This window comes from Gopherus flavomarginatus, chromosome 10 (genome assembly GCF_025201925.1).
Source record: "Gopherus flavomarginatus isolate rGopFla2 chromosome 10, rGopFla2.mat.asm, whole genome shotgun sequence".
Taxonomy (NCBI): domain Eukaryota; kingdom Metazoa; phylum Chordata; order Testudines; family Testudinidae; genus Gopherus; species Gopherus flavomarginatus.
In genome coordinates, this window is record NC_066626.1 from 30297450 (window position 1) to 30316771 (window position 19322).

General features: G+C 36.5%; 1 protein-coding gene across 1 annotated transcript; it reads left to right on the plus strand.

Moving 5' to 3' along the window:
- Positions 1-10772: 10772 nt before the first annotated feature.
- Positions 10773-18817, plus strand: MSTN (myostatin). The gene is made up of 3 exons (XM_050916384.1): positions 10773-11239; positions 14076-14449; positions 17432-18817. Exons 1-3 carry the CDS (start codon positions 10867-10869, stop codon positions 17810-17812), a joined length of 1128 nt encoding a protein of 375 aa, XP_050772341.1. The 5' UTR covers positions 10773-10866; the 3' UTR covers positions 17813-18817.
- Positions 18818-19322: the final 505 nt, after the last annotated feature.

Here is a 19322-nt window from a genome sequence, read left to right on the forward strand (position 1 = left end):
GTCCTGTTGTAACACATCATCATGTATCATTCTGTGACTTCACAATCATCAGCAATTCCAATGGACAACTGAGCTCGTTCACGGGGCAGAGGGATGGGACCCCACAAATAAATGTCTTTTTAGTAAGAGGCAGTATTTTTTCAATATAACTTCTAAACGTTATAATAGAACAATAAAACAAACAATTTAAACTATCCCATATACTAAAAAAACACCACTTACTGGAGTTCCTATATCTTGATTATTATTCTAGGAGTGGAGTCAGGAAACAGTTTTGGACCAAATAAAACAAAGCTTGCTGGTGCATCAAATGACTCTGGAGCTAGTCAGAAATGATGGGAACATAAAAATAATGTCAAAATAGTTTCATATTTAGTTATTTAGGTGCTGAATTAGCCTTATCTAAATATAGGTCTTCCCAGCCTCCTTAGTGAAGCACCAATATACAGTAATTGTAAAATGTCATGTTGTCCATCTAACAACTATCTGTTGTAATGTAAATACAGAAAACTCTCCAGTAGAACATCTAAACTAAATGGAATAAAAGGGAAAGCAAGATAGAAATAAAAAAATAAAGTGAGGAATAATATTTTGATTAGAAAATCTTTCTTAAATATTTTTTGGGCTATAGTGTACCATGTAACTTCAGCCTGAAGTAAAAGGTGATGTCCAGGTGCAGGGCAGCACTCAGAGGCATTGCTGTAGAGCCACAATTCCTCTGAGCATCTCTGGTTGCACAGAAGGTGTGAGTGGGGAATTTGTGACACCCTTTATGACATGCAACTTATTACTCCACAGGCTCCCATGGTGGGGAGAAAAGGAGGAGCAGAACCACGCCTGCACCTGCTACACTCTCCCTGCCGACTTGCATTCAGGGGTAACACCAGATGTTCAACTACTGGTATCACCTGAAGGCAAGAGGCATGACCTGGGTAGCCTTGCAAGTGAAGAGAATCTCTATTTGCTCCTACTGTCTTGGGCAGTCATGCTAGTGCTAAGCACAATTTAGCCCTTTGTAAGCAAAAAGGTGTTATTAATGGTGTAGGCAATATTTTCTCTGCAGAACAGTTCTGAAGAACGTTTCATTGTCAAAATCATGCTACTAGATTTTCCCCACCATTTACAGTGGATTTCTTTTTTGTTTAAAACTAAAATCCCAAAAATGTAAGTATTGTTTAGAAGGAACTAAAAATTATAGCTCCTTCACAGAGTTGACAGTTCTAAAAAGTAGCCCATGAACAATAAATTGTGTTTTTTGGGGCTAATAATACTTTTGGAATATTTACGGCATTTTAATGCATACATTGACACACACCGTTCACACACGTACGGTTAACATTGATAATACACGAGAAAAATGATACACCATGTGAGTTAGGTGGTGATTAGCCTTGTATGCATGTTCAGGGAGTCATCTGCAATCCATTCAACTTCCTGTTGAATTATGAACTATTTACAAAATATTTTTTACAACAATAATACACATAACTGGTCTTCTCCCTCACTCTCTTCTGAGTTTTAACTGCAGGAAGGAAGGTAGCTTACCAGTTATTGGAGTTCAGTGACTATATTGTGTTGCAGAAGTACACCACTGGAGTTGTATGTTAAGCTTCACAATCCCAGAATTATTCTTATTTTAACTTTTAGGCTGCATGCACATGCACTGACTCACAATCCAAAATTCTAAGAGCAGCTATACAAGGCCCTGCACCACAACCACTCTACATACAATTGTAAAACTCAGAAGAAGTGGGAAAGAATAGAAGGATATTCCTATATTTAAATATTTTCATAGCACCATAGCTTTACAGAGCTTTACAAAGACGTTAATAGATATTATCTCTGCCCCATGTGTTCCAGGTTCTGTAGGGTGCAGTTGCCACATACAGTCAATCTATAAGGCTCTGTACACAGCCTAGACAAGAGAGAGGAATGAGGGATGAGGAGAATACAAAGAGCAGGTTGCATAATGAGGGAGTGGTGGGAAATGAAGAGCCAAATTCATCCCACCTATAACTCCATTTAGGTCAAAAGAATTATCATTAGAATTATTCAGCCCTTTATGTTGGTGGGGCAGAGCAAGAACAAGTTGCAGTCTACAAAACAGCATTTGCTAACTTTTGTCTGAATTCTGAACAGCTGTTAAATTTGACCATCTCATTTAAAGTGGAGCATAAAAATCATTACAAATCTTACTGTTTACAGAAATATATTAAATACAGACTCTCTAATTCACAAACCTGTGTAGTTCCAAAATGATCCAGCAGGGGACAGGATGTACATATTAAATCATTTAACTCAAAAGTTTTATTTTTGTAAAAGTGTTTCATGTAAATTTTATATGGTTAAAAATACAAATACACAGATTGTTATTCTTAAATAATCCTTTAAATATCCTTCAGGTTTTTTTTTAATTCAAATAATTTTATATTTGCAAGTAATGATACTTTGCCAGTAAAGTTCTACTCTGGTAAAATAATAGTTTTGTAGGGAAATTCAAGGTTGTTCACCAATGATATGAAGGTTGACCAGATTATTAAAGATCATGGAATGAGCTGTTAATGCTAAAATAATTCTTTAAATTAAATATCCACTCAGAAATTTTCTGTTTTTTTGGCTATGGAATTCCAGGGAGCTTTGCAGTCACAGGATGGTATCTGTTTTCAAAGATTTACCTTGTATCTGCACCTAGGCTGGCTGCTGATGAGGGAAACTAGATGGACAAGGCTCTGAGATTTTGCAAAAGGGGCTGCTATGTGACATCCACTTATAAAACCCATATCTCCCCTTTCCTCCCGAGTCAGCTGCAGCTCAGAACTGCTTTTTCAGTTATTGTAAAATATATTGAAACAAGGTTTCAGGAGTTCTGGGCACAAATGCAGGAAACCAGGAGATATTAACTTAATGAAAGGTTGTATGGAATGTAAACAGGTTAGAACCAATAGGGTTCCATAGAAATCACTATAATAAGATCAATCATATACCAAAGATGGATGCAGAATAAGAACCTGAATAGAACTCTTAATAGCCCATAGAATATAATAAAATTGAATTTTCTCTTAATATATTTTTAAGAATATTATGGATTTCCATAGCAAGAATATCCTTTGCTATTCAGTTCTATAGTGCTGTTTGATAAGAGTAAATAAGGGCAAATACTGTAAGTATTGGAATGAGTCAGAGAAAGAAGACAGCTCGGTCAGGTATCCACACTAAGGGTGAGATTCTGTGACATGCCTCTAAAAGGTACAGCACAAAGCTTACAGCTGAAGTCCCCAGTGTAACTCAGGGCTTGTCCACTTTGAAAGTGGATTAACCTAAACCACAAAAAGGTAGTCTCTTAAGGCTTGACTACCTGAATACTTAGTTCACAGCAAACTGGGGTCGAAATCTACCCTGCATTAACTGCCATATGGACCTGCCTGCTGCTGCACACTAAAAGTTCCCTTTTTGATCTAAACCACAATAGGGAACTTTTAGTGCTCAGCAGGGTCCGTATGGACACTTAGGGAGGGCAGGCTAGTGCAGGGCAGATTTACACCTCAACTTGCCATGAACTAAGTGTTCATTTAGATAAGTTCTTAGTGCAGAATAAGAGTATCCACATGGGGAGTTAGTGCAGAATACCTGTTACACTTTAAATTCACATCCTACTTTTTCACACTAACTTCCCATGATTTCTCTGTGTAAACAAGCCCTTGTACAGGACAGGGAGCCTGTCTAAGTTATGATACCCGCCGTTGGGCTCCCCTATGGGATTCAATGCAGCCCAAAATCTCCAGTGCTTCTTGCTGGAGCCCTGCACCTACGCAACTCACCTGTCTCACCCCTGGTATGCCCCTGTACCAGGGTTTGCAAAAAGGTCCTCAGGAGGTAGCATATGACTGTTTTCCATAATGCCTTTGCAGGGGAATCCTCATCCAGCCATTAACGGCGCTCTGGTCCTATTTAGGTGCTTTTAAGGTGCTCTGGTCCTTTTATCCAGTGAAAAGGGGAAGAGTAGGGGTGATACTCTCACCCAATGTATCTTTTTCCAGAATTTCTATATTTTTCCATTGAGGGCTGGCAGCCATGCAACTGAACAGCAACTAAAGCAGGTAGTGTTTTACCATTTCCAGTGTTTGTGCGATGCTAGATTACGATGGTCAGTTGGCATCTCTGGGCAAGCCAAGATGTTTTCCCTGTTAAGTGTAGCTCCTAAGTGTAGTCGTTGCTAAGCAGCTGGGCCCTCATTGTCCTTCGGAGCCCATTCATCGCCCAAGGGCCAAGTAGTGCATGCAAATCCACCTGTACCATAGTAAGATGTGCTAATGATTGCTTTTATAGACAAACACGGCAAGATAGCCTCATAGGATAGTGCTGAAATAGGCAAATTACTAGAGCTAATCAAAAGATTTAATATTCTTGATCTTGTTTGTTCTTGTCATTATAAGAAAAAGCTATTTCCCCATAAATGAATTTCAAAACTGATGAATATGAACATAACCTCTCTCTTAATGGGTATATATGAAAGCAATTAAAAAAAAACTCCACCAAAATGTTGCTGATTTCCAGTAGCTGACAATGTAGCACAATGTTTAGAAGACATATAAGAATATTTTTGTTAGAAAAAATTACAGTAGAAAACAGATTAGTTTCTTTGCCCCTTTCTAGAATTCTGAGATGTTAACTAATGATTACTTAACTCATGTATTGGTCTACTGGTAGTACTTTTCATTCAGCATATGGTTAGCAATCATCTTACAGTATGTGTATGTTCATTGTGAATGTTTTTATATGCTGTAAATCTAGCCATCTTTTCATAGACTGTTATTATTGTGACAATTTCTTATGTAAGACTTCAGGTCAGAGTTTTATCTCAGTTATACCAGTGTAAATCAAGAGTAACTCTATTGTAATTTACTGATTTACATTGGTATAACTGAGATCAGAATCTGGCTCCTGGATTTAATTCTCTATAACATTGCAAGTATTTTGTGAAGTGATGCTAGTTCATACACAAAAAACAAAGTGTTGTTTCTGCACTACCTGTAAGGCACATAAACAAATAAAGAGGGAGTAGACATAATTCAGCAAATTGTAGAGTAGCTTTACCATTTCCACGATTTGATAATTTCAGAGCTATTGTAAGCAATCTTCTTTAAACATTTTGCGGATGGTCAGTTCAAAAAAGAGGCATCAGGGTTGAATTTGTTCCTACTCAGAGGAGCAAACAGTTCAAAATTTTAAAAACATGTATTAAATGGAGATCCTCTACAATTGCTCTTTCAACTCAGCACTACTTAGGGTGACCTGATAGCAAGGGTGAAAAATCGGGATGGAGTGGGGGGTAATAGACATCTATATAAGACAAAACCCTGAATATTGGGACTGTCCCTATAAAATCAGAACATCTGGTCACCCTAGCACTACTCTGTGTGTGTGTTCTTGCAAACTATCTATATCTATATAGATCACTTAATTTTGAATTGGCAGTCTATCCAATAGGGAATGATATATATTTCTAATCCCCAACCAATTTTAAAGATAACCTAATTTAAAATATTGCATGCAGAAAACCCTTAGGAAAACAAACAAAACTAAATATCTAAAGTGTATACTTATATAGGAAAACATTCTTGGTCTGATTCTGATCTCACTTACTCTGGCTTTTTATGGTGTAACCAAACTGATTTAATTGAAGTGTCTCCTGATTTACACCAGTATAAGTGAGAGATGAATCAGGTCCAAACTATTTGAAATGGAATCTGCTGTCAACTGAAATATTCTTAGCTGACCTAGAAGTAGCTTTGTGGGGTGAATCTGTTCTGACAAACAGGAGACCTAGAGTGAAATCCTGGCTCCACTGACTCACTAGGGTCACATTTCACCACTAGTTTCAAGAGCTGACTCAGAATTCTTAAAATACAGGTTGGTGAAGTCAGGGTTTTGAAAAAAACTGGTTGGGTTCTTGCAACAAAGCCCGATGCCAACTCTGTCCACATATCTATTCAAGTGACACCATCATAGGACCTAATCACATCAGCCACACCATCAGGGGCTCATTCACCTGCACATCTACCAATGTGATATATGCCATCATGTGCCAGCAATGCCCCTCTGCCATGTACATTGGCCAAACTGCATAGTCTCTATGCAAAAGAATAAATGGACACAAATCTGACATCGGGAATCATAACATTCAAAAACCAGTAGCAGAACACTTCAACCTCTCTGGCCATTCAGAAATAGATTTAAAGGTGACAATTTTGCAACAGAAAAGCTTCAAAAACAGACTCCAACGAGAAACTGCTGAACTTGAATTGGTATGCAAACTAGATACAATCAACTTAGGCTTAAATAGAGACTGGGAATGTCTGAGCCATTACACACATTGAATCTATTTCTCCATGTTAAGTATCCTCACAGCTTCTTGTCAAACTGTCTGAAATGGGCTATCTTGATTATCACTACAAAAGTTGTTTTGCTGACAACAGTTCATCTTAATTAATTAGCCTCTTAGAGTTGGTTGGGCAACTCTCACCTTTTCATGTTCTCTGTATGTATATATATCTCCTCACTATATGTTCCATTCTATGCATCCAATGAAGTGAGCTGTAGACACAGACTAACACGGCTGCTACTCTGAAACCTGAAAGAAGGCTGAAACTCAGAGTGGCCAACTCTCATGATTTCATGAGCCTTGCAATACCTGGTGTTCTTCTTAAAGTTTTAGCTCCTGAAGTGAAGTGTGAGAATCCCAGTTTAATTAATTTTTTTAAAGTGGCACCCTCAGCTGTTTTATAGAATGGCAAAAACTGTCCCAGTGAGAACCACACATCCTTGCTTCCCATTTAGCAGTAAAATTTTACACAGAATGGCATTAGTGCCATTTTACTCAGAGACAATATTAAAACACCCTTAGAATTCAGCAAGGTGCATCTTTCAAAAAATATATTTCAATTCCTTTTTTCATTTTCTAAGACCCACCTTAGATCAGTGTTTGACCTGTGTTCTCTATGGAACATTATCTATGCATTGGCCTCAGACCGACTTTTATCTTTGTATCCAACACTTTTTTTCGGTGCTTAAAAAAATTAACCAAATCAGCAGCAAAGATTCACTCTTCCTTTGCTTCTTGAAATCAGTTTGTTCAATAAATCATGACATAAATACATCAGCTCAAATTCTTGTGATCAAACTGTTGCAGCCCCATTGATAAAAAGGAATGGAAACAAGGATGAAAGTTGCTCTAATGCTAATACACAGATAGTGCACAATACAACACCTAGACAAAATGTTGATATGGAGTGCCTTTGAAAAGAATAAAGGAATTGGAAAATATTGTTTGTGGCAACACGTGTTACTAAACTCTACGGATATTTTTATGTTCTATTTGGCATTAGTGCTGTTTTACCACTTTAGCTGACGTTGCTACATCTTACTTCTACATGTCAAGCAGGGACACATGTCTCTCAGTGAGATAACTTTTTTTGCCACTGCATGTCAGCTGATGTGTGTTGAATCTTCCTTTTTGGTTCATAATTTGTCAGTACTCCATTAAGGGGCAGACTGTGGCTGCTTCTGTGCAGATTCATAGAGTTAGTGAGAAGGAGTACAAGCAGTTCTCCCATTCCTAATGCCTGTTCATGGGGCAGCCACAATCAGGGTGGGGAGTGTGAACACTGCATTAAGGCAATGTCTACATTACATTACAGTGGGCACAGTGGCAGCAGTGTCATCGTATAGACACTTGATACAGTGACAGAAGGGATTGTTCCATAACTGTAAATCCATCCCCTCAAGAGGCGCTAGCTAGGTTGATGGAAGAATTCTTCCATTTACCTAGCTGCATTTACAGTAGGGGTTAGGTCAACCCAGCTACATTGCACGAGGCACAAAAATTTTCATTGCCATGAGCAACGTAGCTATGTTGACCTAAGGTATAGATGTAGACCAGGCCTACGATAGTGCTAGACTTACCAAAGGGGAAAGGGAAAGTGAAGTGAAAGTGTGGCCATGGCATCATTCTTTTCCCCACAGGCCAGCAGAGCACAGCAAACTATCACTGAGGGTTGTACACTGATCTTGTTCAAAGGGAGGGTTGAGTTCCCACTCTGCTAGAGCTTCAGAGGCGGTCCTGCTCTGTACAGCTCATTCATACTCCCTTCCAACACAACCAGTGGAATCTGTCTCAGCATTTTATTAGTGTGATGCTAATAGTTGAGTCATCATTTCCACTGTGAATCCTGTTTTCAAGGGTTTATAATTCTTATAAAAATGTGCTTCACTCTGAAACTTGGCATATACAAGGTCTCTACCCAGGAGCAAATTCTGATTTATACAAAATTTTGCTGACACCACTACGATTATTTTAAAGTTACAGAAATTTGGGGAAAAAAAGTTTCAGCATTTCAGTCCCTTTCAGCATTCCTGTAGTTTAAAAAAGGAAGTGAAAGGCTAAGTCACTGGAGTTTGAAATGGGGCTAGTACTTTTCAAAAGGATTTTTACTATAAAGATGTATTTATAGCACATGTTGTGCTGTACTGGCTTCTTTATATAATATAGCAGGCTGAAAATCTATGTTTAAAACAATACATATTTGTAGCATCCATCATAGTAAATGCTGTGAATGCACATTGGGCCACATTCTATCCTGACAGAACTCCAATGAAGTATGATCTCACTTGTACTAGTCTAAATCATGAGTAACTCTAGTGTTGCCAATGGAATTAAACTGACATAAATGAGATCACAATCATGCCTGAGGAGTATAGTCAAGTCAGAATGTGGTCAACTGACTTACATGTGGGGTTTCGACTAAATAGGAACTACAGAATCTGATCTCAAATCTACAGATTTGAATTCAGTAAGCCTGATTTACTTTTCATTTATACTTCAACTTTCACTGTCAACTGTCAGTAATGAATCTGCATATTCCGAAGAAGATATAAAGTGGATAAACAGACTGTTAAAGAACACTTTGGATCTCATGTTCTATCATATCAATCTGCATATGTGAGAGGCAAGATGGGTAAGGTAATATCTTTTACTGGACCATCTTCTTTTTGTTGGTGAAAGAGAGAAGCCCAGACCTGAAGAAGAGCTCTGTGTAAATTCAAAAGCTTGTCTCTCTCATCAACAGAAGGTGGTCCAATAAAAGATATTACCTCACCTACCTTGTCTCTCCAATATCCTGGGACCAACATGGCCACAACAACACTGCATACAATCTGTGTATTAATATTTTCCTTAAATAAACATATGCAAAAAATCTGTTTGTATAATGCTTCAGGTTGAATATGAAGTAGAAGAATCAAGGAATCTCAAAGGCGATGCTGACAATCCATTCTTAAACTCACTTTGATAACCCACATATTGTATATATCTTGCTAAATCATATGGTTTGTTGTGCTGCAATGGTGTGAGTTAAGAACAGACTGTCCAAATTAACTGTGAACGCCTTACTTTTTGCTAGTGTACACCAGTTAGTTATATGGCAGTAAGCTTTTATGAGCAGTATGGTATATGTACATAAGGTATTTATTTAGAAGTACATTTATTTATAGTGACTCTTATGCAGATATACATCTCACTTATGCTTTAAGTTTTTCTTTAAAAACAGAAGCAAAATCTATGGTGTCTAAGCATACTGAAGACTCTTTTTTTGTAAGATCTAGGCACAGTATGTAGAGAGCCTATAGCTTTGTAAGTATTTGCAAGTACAGTGTAGAAACACAGAAAGATACCATCTGGGATATCATAATTAAGAGATCTTTTGGAACAGAAAGGATAATGTTAGTTAAACTCTAATAGAGATATAAGAAATGGAATAAGTATTCATCCATGATGTATCCATAGTAGGCTTCAGAAACACTAAAATACTGTAGTTCTTTCAGGAGCCGGCAATGGCAATCCAAAAAAGCATATAATATTAACCAGTTAATGCCATGCCTAGAGCAATATCTAACCATGATACTTAATATAAAATACATGTTTCAAAAGTATCTCAGTATTTTACTCCTTGCACAGGATCCTGCTTAATGAAAAGTTAGTGTTAAGAAAGGCAAATTATTAAACATTTTATATAATACAAGTCACAGTACTTACAATACAGTAAACAAAGTATGTTCATTTTGGTATGTACTGCTAGGATAACTGAACAGGCAGCCATGTATATTCCTTGTAATAATACATGGTTGAAATATTTCTTACAAATATTACTTCTGAATTTTTAATTTGCTTTTTACCCAACTAATGTTTTGCAAAGCTACACAGAAATATATAAACAATGTTCAATATATTTCAGTTATTCATCAGTATAAATCTGCTGAAAAATTTACCTAATATATTTAGGAAGTAATATTTTTCACATTTGGTAGTAATAAACTTTGTATTTTTAAGAATATGATTTTTTTCAAATGAAAAAATATTGACTGGAGTTTTTAACAGTTTCAGAGACATATGGATTGATTCATAATAAAAGAAAGTTGCTACTTATTTAAGAATGGCAATGCTATGTTTCAGTACTGCTGCCCATAATCACTGGAAATATATCCTCTTCAGTATGTGAGGAGATATCCTCTACAGAGTGGTCAGATAAATCAGTTCACCCTTGGCTGTAACAAAATGCTGTCTAGTGACTTGTGACAGACAGGGCTTTAACCTCTGACAGCTAGATTCATTGTTGGTACAACAGCCAATCATCGGTTTTGACGACACAAGTCTAACCAAAGTTGGAGTATAAAAGCCCTCTTGGAAAATATATGATTCACCATTGTGGCAAGTTGTTTCTCGGATTATACTTGCCTTTAGGAATCTATCTAGTACTGAAAGAAAAAAATAAGGAAGCAAGGAAGGGAAAAGGCTGCACTGAATGTGAGATCATGCAAAAGCTACAAATCTGTGTTTATATTTACCTGTTCATGCTGATTATACTTGATCCAGTAGCTCTTAATGACAGTAGTCAGCCAAAAGAGAATGGAGAAAAAGATGAACTATGCATTGCATGTACATGGAGGCAAAATACGAAATCTTCCAGAATAGAAGCCATAAAAATTCAAATCCTCAGCAAACTTCGTCTGGAACAAGCTCCTAATATTAGCAGGGATACTATAAAACAGCTTTTACCCAAAGCTCCTCCTTTGCAAGAACTGATTGATCAGTATGACATCCAGAGAGATGACAGCAGTGATGGTTCTTTGGAAGATGATGATTATCATGCTACAACTGAGACTATTATTACAATGCCTACAGAGTGTAAGTAGTCCTGTTACTTTAATATCACACTATTCTACTGATAAACAGTTGTCCTAGTGCTTAAGAGCAACAAATCTTGTCTCAGCCTCTTTCAACAGGCTGCTGGCAGAAATATGTAAGAGGGAGGGAGAAGAACATATTTTTAAATAATTTGAATCATCATCCAGTGACCTTACTCTGATCTTTTATTTTATTGTATTATTTTCCTGCTCCTTATAACATATACAGTAATAGTCCTTAGAATCTTGCCAATTGCCTAATATACTAAATAAGATTTGCAGTTTGCTGACCTTGGCATTTGCAGTATTCAAGGTATTTCCTACAGTAAATATAGGGAAGTACAAAGAAATCAGTGCAAATAATGAGGTAATTTATAACTCTGAGCAATGATTTTATGGGCCACCACTTTTTAAACATTGTACTAGAAACTGACCAAAAATGTCATTTAGAACATTATAACCACTTAACTATAATACACTGTAACAAATGCAAATAAAGGTTTAAATACTTATTTCCTCTGCTGATCTCAGAAGCTAGCACTGCACCGCCCAGCTAACAGTAAAGAGTGAATGTAAACTATATATTTAAAGTAAGCAGAATGATAGATTTTAGATACTGAAATGCCCATGTATATCTATCAACTCCAGTAGTTGTGTCAGGGAAGAATGAAGGCATTTACTGAATGAGCAGATTCTTAGTTATCTTCTGAGTGCTAAACATCTGCCATGACTCCTATCAAGTATCTTTTGCACAGCTAATACTATAGTATCTTATGTTCTTAATCAGCTAAAGTATTTGGCTATGGCAGCTGTTTTTCAAAATAACACTTATGAATATGATGACAAAAGTTGAAAAGAAGACAGGGCATATAAGGCATAGATATATTATCAGCAACAGAGATATATAGTACACACACCTAACAGAATATCAGCTGCTGTTGCTAATTATAAAATGTACACATTTATAGAAGTTAATTGACTATAAAATATATAGGTTAAATTAACAGTGTAGGATACTTTATAGGAATACTGAACGTATTACAGTAGCTTGATCATGATGATGTAGGTAAAGGCCAACTAACCAACATTTATAATCGAGCCTACTATTTACAATAGCCTACCATTACCTAATTCTTCTTGATTGATTGAAGAAATGGTGATCTATGCTCTGTTTGTCACTTCACAATTCATTCCATTCTTCATAGACAGCCTTAAAAAAACAAATCACCATTTTTAGTGTATTAGAAAAGCTGATATCTGAAGAGATGAGGTTATGAATATTGGCACTCTGCACCATGCGAGATTATTACTTTGCCCTCCTACCCCTTAACATGGACAGTTTCATCTGGTCTAACAGATTTTGCACCTGTAGTGTATACCAAGAGTAGTTAGATTACTACAATGAAAACATTATACTGTAATATAATTCAAACCAAAAGAAATAAAGATCCATAGATTAAAACTAGTTTAACAACAGATAGTTTGATCATAAAACAAAGGAGGGGAATGTAGGTGTTACTGTAGCTTGAACATAGCTGCCTCTTTTTATATAATATTCTGGCACAAATGATAATGTTTGATAAATTAGAAACATCTATAACATCACAAAAGTGCCTAGTTAAAAAGTACAGGTTTCCTGTTCAATGTGTTTTTGTAAAGATACTGCAGGAGTTGAATGCTAGAAAGGTGTTAGTAGTTAGTCATTCTTAAGCAGAGTTGTCTGTACACCGTGTTCAGTCCGCAGGTAATTTTTGGCTGGTGGAAGTGTTCCTGTCCCAGACTGACTGGTACAGCTGCTCAGTTAGTATAAGTATTCAGATTCCCAGAGAATTCTAATGAAATGTTCCCCTGCAGCCTTTTTCTATCTCAATATTCCCCATCATTTTTTAATTTCAGCATGTGCTCACCCCTTAGCTAAAGAAATCAAAGTGAACAGCTTACATAGCATAAAGCTCCTACTAGATTTAGTTGGAAAATGGTAAATCTAGCTTAAAACATGGTTGTTCAGAAAATGGCCATCAGTTCCTTGTGATAATATGCAGTAGAACCTCAAAGTTATGAACATCTTGGGAATGGAAGTTGGTAACTCTGACAAAACTTTATGGTTGTTCTTTCAAAAGTCTACAACTGAACATTGACTTAATACAGCTTTGAAACTTTACTGTGCTGCTTTTAACCATCTTAATTTAAATTAAACAAGCACGGAAACAGTTTCCTTACTTTGTCAAATCTTTTTCTTTTAAATTTCCCTTTTTTTTTTAGTACTTTACATTAAACACAGTACTCGGGTGACCAGATGTCCTGATTTTATAGGGACAGTCCCTATTTTGGGGGCTTTTTCCTACATAGGCACCTATTACCCCTCACCCTCATCCCAACTTTTTATTCTTGCTATCTGGTCACCCTACACAGTACTACAGTGTATTTGCTTTTTTGTTGTTGGTTTTTTGTTGTTGGTTTTTGTTTGTTTGTTGTTTGTTTCTGCTGCCTGATTGTATACTTCCACTCCAAATGAGGTGTGTGATTGACAGTTCGTAACTCTGGTATTCTTAACTCTGAGGTTTTACCATATTACTTCTAGATGGCTTAAAAATTTGAGGCACAATGATTCTGTTAATTGCAGTTAAATAATACCATACAGTACAAAACCTACAAAATCCTTAGCTGAGAGTTTATTCTATAATGAATTAAGTTACATGCTACATTTGCAGCCAATATTCCACTGATAACATATCTTACCAAGATATACTATGCAAGCTAAATATTTTTTCTGATTTGTTTATGCATGTTCCTTTCTGCTCCTAGGTCAGTAATCTATTCTTTCCATTCATTTATAGCTGATTTTCATGTGCAAATGGAGGGGAATCCAAAATGTTGCTTCTTTAAGTTTAGCTCTAAAATACAATATAACAAAGTAGTAAAGGCCCAGTTGTGGATTTACTTGAGGCAAGTCCAGAAACCTACAACAGTATTCGTGCAGATCCTGAGACTCATCAGACCCATGAAAGACGGTACAAGATATACTGGAATTCGATCTTTGAAACTTGACATGAACCCAGGCACTGGTATTTGGCAGAGTATTGATGTAAAGACTGTGTTACAAAATTGGCTCAAACAACCCGAATCCAACTTAGGGATTGAAATCAAAGCTTTTGATGAGAATGGACGAGATCTTGCTGTAACTTTCCCAAGACCAGGTGAAGATGGACTGGTAAGTTCTACTGGAAAAAAGACTTTTCTTATTTTATAGACCTGTTTACAAAAGTTGGAATTGGAAAGCATGTTTTATGTTATATTTCGAGGAAAGAAAGTGGAAGCATTGCCTAGGGGTTAAAATATAGGAGTAGAGGTTAACAGAAGGGTTCTGCATGCCCAGTTCTGCAACAAACTTGCTCTCTGATCTCCCTGTGCATCAGTTTTACCATCTGTAAAATGGAGGTAATACTACATTACCTAACTCAAAGAGATGCTGGGAGACTTCATTACTTTGTTTGTAAAGGATTTTTATATTGGATGGAAAGTGCTAGAAAAGGGCAAAGTATTTGTTATCAAATCCAGGAGTAAAGAAAAGATATTAAAATGCTGCTTAATGAAAAGTTATTTTTAATAATATAGTAAAAAATGAGGGCTCCTGGGTTCCTGCACTTGAGAATAAGCTGCCTCAAATCTTGCACTACTGACCAAGTTCTTGCATTCAAAATAAGAGGGAGCTTCTTCTCTCTCTGAATACATGTATTCACTGTTAACTATAATGGGAATTATGCATGCATAGAAAGGAGACAAAAGACCACCTCACAATGGGTCTTGAATTAAGGACATCTTTGTGTTATGATGGAACATATCATGTCATCAATTTTTAAACGTTTGAATAAGTCAAGAGATTCTCCTTAAACATCAGTGGCATAATTTGCTTTATGTTTACAACAAAGTACAAGAATAGTTGACAATACGGTATTTGATTATACAACTCACTCTTCTAAAATTACAGTTCTGAAAATGTATTACTTTTTATGCCATATTATTTTCAAAATTATGTCAAAGCAGTCAAGAACCCAAAATAGGCACCTTTTTTCTTTTTGTTGGAAATCTAAATGAATAAATTTGGAAGTGTTGTACTTAACAAAAATGGTAAAGAATTTCCTTCATTGTTAACAATCTTTGAAAAGCAATAATTGCCTACAATCTGCGCAAGCATATTTCTGAACCTATTATCTACATCAATAAAGCAATACTTATCACTAGAACACTATCAAATTCACAGGTGTGAAAAATGTGTTGTAGACCGTGAAATCTGTCTCCCCTGAGAAATCTGGCTATTGTAGGGAGGTCGTGGTATTGCCAGTCTTACTTCTGCACTTCCTTCAGAGCTGGTTGGCCAGAGAGCAGTGTCTATCTGCAAGGAGCACAGCTCTGAAGACAGCACTGTCACAAGTGCCACAGAAGTGAGGGTGGCCTGGTATGGTACTACCACCCTAATGCGCCAGCACCAGCAGCAGCAGAGAAGTAAGGGCAGCAATACCACACCATGCCACCCTCATTTCTGTGCTGTTGCGGTGGTGGCACTGCTTTCCTAGCTGGGCTCTCAGCCAACAGCCACTGCTTTCCAGCCACCCAGCTGTGAAGGCAGCGCAGAAGTGAGGGTGGTACTACTGCAACCCCCCACGATAGCCTTGTGACCCCCTTTGGGTTGTGATCCCCAGTTTGAGAAGAGCTTTATATGTTTATATTTTTAAATACATAATCATGATTTGTGACAGCAGTGAAATTCAAGATTTAAATATCCATAAGCATGAAATTCAAGATTTTTTAAATGGCATGACCGTGAAATTTACCAAAATGAACCGTGAATTTGGTAGAGTCCTACTTATCAGTAATTTTATACTTTTAAACAAAATCCTGTAAGAACATTATTTCCCTCTTTCACTATAATGCATAATGTGCTTTTGATTTTTATATATTTTCTTAGCAATGTAATACAGTCATATTAGCTTAAAGAAAAAATATATTGTGAAAGTTTGATTAAAACTCCAACAGAAAAAAATATTTTCATATTCCTATTCAGTTGGAATAGGCCAGTTGTATCCTCTAGTGCTTCAAACACAATAATGCATACAAATATCAGGTACTGACTGTATCAACATGCATAAAATCATCCGCTTCTGCAGAAAGTCAAAGAGGTGGGAAAAAAAGCTCTGTTTTTTTCCCACTCATGATTATGTTGCAATCATCTTCTTTGATGGGTTTGGTCTGCATGCCTGGGATAAGAAAGGTGGCCTTGATAACCATGGAGCCTCAAGGTCTGCATGGAATTCCTTACCCAAAAGTGTGGATCATGGGTCATCCACACATGTGCTGGCCCTCTGTGCCAGTCTGAGCTTCCTTGGCTGTATGACTCTCTCAGGAGCCACAATATTAGCTTCTCTTGCAAAACCAGTGCATAGTTTCAGCCGCTCTGAGAGAGGTGAAAGGTATGGAGTAGAAATCCAGGAGTAGGATTACTAGAAGCAGCATTCATTTCCCCCCCACCATTTCCAGTAGCATTTTCACCAGTTAGGCAGGGTAGCATCAACTGCTTCAACTTCTTCCCTCCTCTGGCTAAATAGGAGGCCCTTCTCAATGCCTGCTGAGTCTCAGCTGCACACTTTATGTGCAGGGAAATCTGCAAACTCTTCAGGAAGGGAGGGACCAGAATGTTAGCCTACATGTTTTCCCTTCTGCAATTTTTGGAGCTGCTTTTTTGTGTGAATGCGCATTCTCTTTTGCTTTCTTCTATGTCATGTAGATGGAGGGAGCTTTTGGCCCAAAGTCCACAACACTGATCAAAGCCCCTCCTATTAGCTATTTGGGATGATAAATGTTGATTTCAGAAAAAGATGCTCAGGAATGGTAGCTACTGAATAGTGGGGAAATCCTGTTTTTTTAGTATGAAAAAGAGGGGATAAACCTTGAAAGTGGATGAAGAGTAGCCAGGGACACCTAGAAGAGGACATAATTACCTTAAAAGAAAACAACACACCACTGTCACAGGATCAGAGCATTCAAGAAACTTTTGCAAATATTATTTGAAAATATTAGTTTAAAACAATCTGCATGTCTGAGACATTGCATATTTTTCATGTCTCAATCTGTCCCCATAAATGTTAAATACTTCATGTATCAATAATATTTCCAATTTTTTTCCTTTCCCACACAGAATCCATTTTTAGAGGTCAGGGTTACAGACACACCAAAAAGATCCCGTAGGGATTTTGGCCTTGACTGTGATGAACACTCAACAGAATCCCGATGCTGTCGCTACCCACTGACTGTGGATTTTGAAGCTTTTGGATGGGACTGGATTATTGCACCCAAGAGATACAAAGCCAATTACTGCTCTGGAGAATGTGAATTTGTATTTTTACAGAAATATCCGCACACTCATCTTGTCCACCAAGCAAACCCTAGAGGTTCAGCAGGCCCCTGCTGCACACCTACCAAGATGTCCCCAATAAATATGCTGTATTTCAATGGAAAAGAACAAATAATATATGGAAAGATACCAGCCATGGTAGTAGATCGTTGTGGGTGTTCATGAGCGCTTTGCTAGATCCATTACTTCATAAAACATGGAATCTACCAAAAAAAGTTCTGTCCCCTCTGTAGTTTTGCAAACTGTGAATTTATGTACAATAGGCTATAGCCTACATTCAATAAGCTGTAAAAAAAGGGTACTGTACGGTACATATTCAGTACAACACAAGCTACAGAATGGGAACTAAAAGACAATATATGCAATGGCTGGTTTTTAAACCAGTGAAAAAGATAAGCTACAATCAAAATCTCCGGATTTCTCAATGAATTTCTTATACTATAAGGGAATCAGTTTTCAGTTATTCAGATACCAAATTCATATACCGGTTTCAACATATACAAGTAGACAAAAGCAAACTCCTTGTCCTCCAGAGAACAAGTTTCATCACAGCTTCATTTAGTACTGTATTTAAAAAACATATACTGGTACATTTAGCATTGTCACAATACCATCATCTGAATTGTCCTTAAACACTTGAATTTTTTAGTGCAGAAACACAAAACTGAAAGATGAAATTTCACAAAAACAGATAAATTCAGAAATTTGGGATGGCATAGTGTATGCATAATGTTTCCATTCCTTTTATGATTAGTCTGTTAGTAATCAATATCAATGGTGCTATCACAGCAGGCTGAATAAAAATAAAAGCAGTTATCAAGCTGAAAGAACACAGTACAATAATGAATTCTCCCTCTCCTCAGGTACAGTAATATTCCATATTCATATGAAATAGGTATTTTTTAAATTTAAAGGTGAATAATTTTCTTGATCTAGTGATATCCTGCAGTACAACAAAAGGCAGTGGAGGAAAAAGAATTAAAATATGAATATCATAATCCCAAATTATAACCTGCCTTTGCAACATTACAGTTTGCACTTTGGTAAACCAATGCAAATAATTGGTTGCTACAAATATTGTAAAAATATATACATAGACTTTGATATAATAGAATTTGTGTAATATGTATACATCATTATTTTGTAAATAAATGTTTCTTTTTTAATTTACTGTTGGTATATGTTTATGATAAGAAAGATTCAAGTTAACCTGTACTTTAGTATATACAAATACATATTCTAGCAATAAAAGCAATTTTGGATCTCAGTGCAAATAAACAGTGGATAAAATAATGGATATAGCAACAAAGTAATCCATAGGATGGTTATGCTAATTTTTTTATATTGTGCATAAATGATGGGTGACAAAGTTTTTATGGGTTACTGTTTTCATTTTGATCAACCATTGATTTTCCATACTTTTAATGTTGTACCCATTAATGATGATAGTACCAAAACCTCCTATTTCATTTCACTTTTTGTAAATGTAAAAAAAATTACAAAATATTACCTTTATTTTATAAATGATATAGCCAACTGATTTCCATGCATTACTGTATATTTTGCTACCATAATCAAAATTAGAAATCTATTTTCTAGAAAGTTAATTTAGTTTCAAATGTGAAAAATGAATAATACAGGCATTGTTAAAACATAATTGCTGTTAAAATATTTT

Bases quoted from the DNA above. Each gene is read 5' to 3' on its own strand.
- MSTN (XM_050916384.1), top strand. From the start codon at position 10,867: ATGCAAAAGCTACAAATCTGTGTTTATATTTACCTGTTCATGCTGATT. The intron at 11,240-14,075 runs GTAAGTAGTCCT...ATTCATTTATAG, and splicing joins TATTACAATGCCTACAGAGT to CTGATTTTCATGTGCAAATG. The intron at 14,450-17,431 runs GTAAGTTCTACT...TTTCCCACACAG, and splicing joins GACCAGGTGAAGATGGACTG to AATCCATTTTTAGAGGTCAG.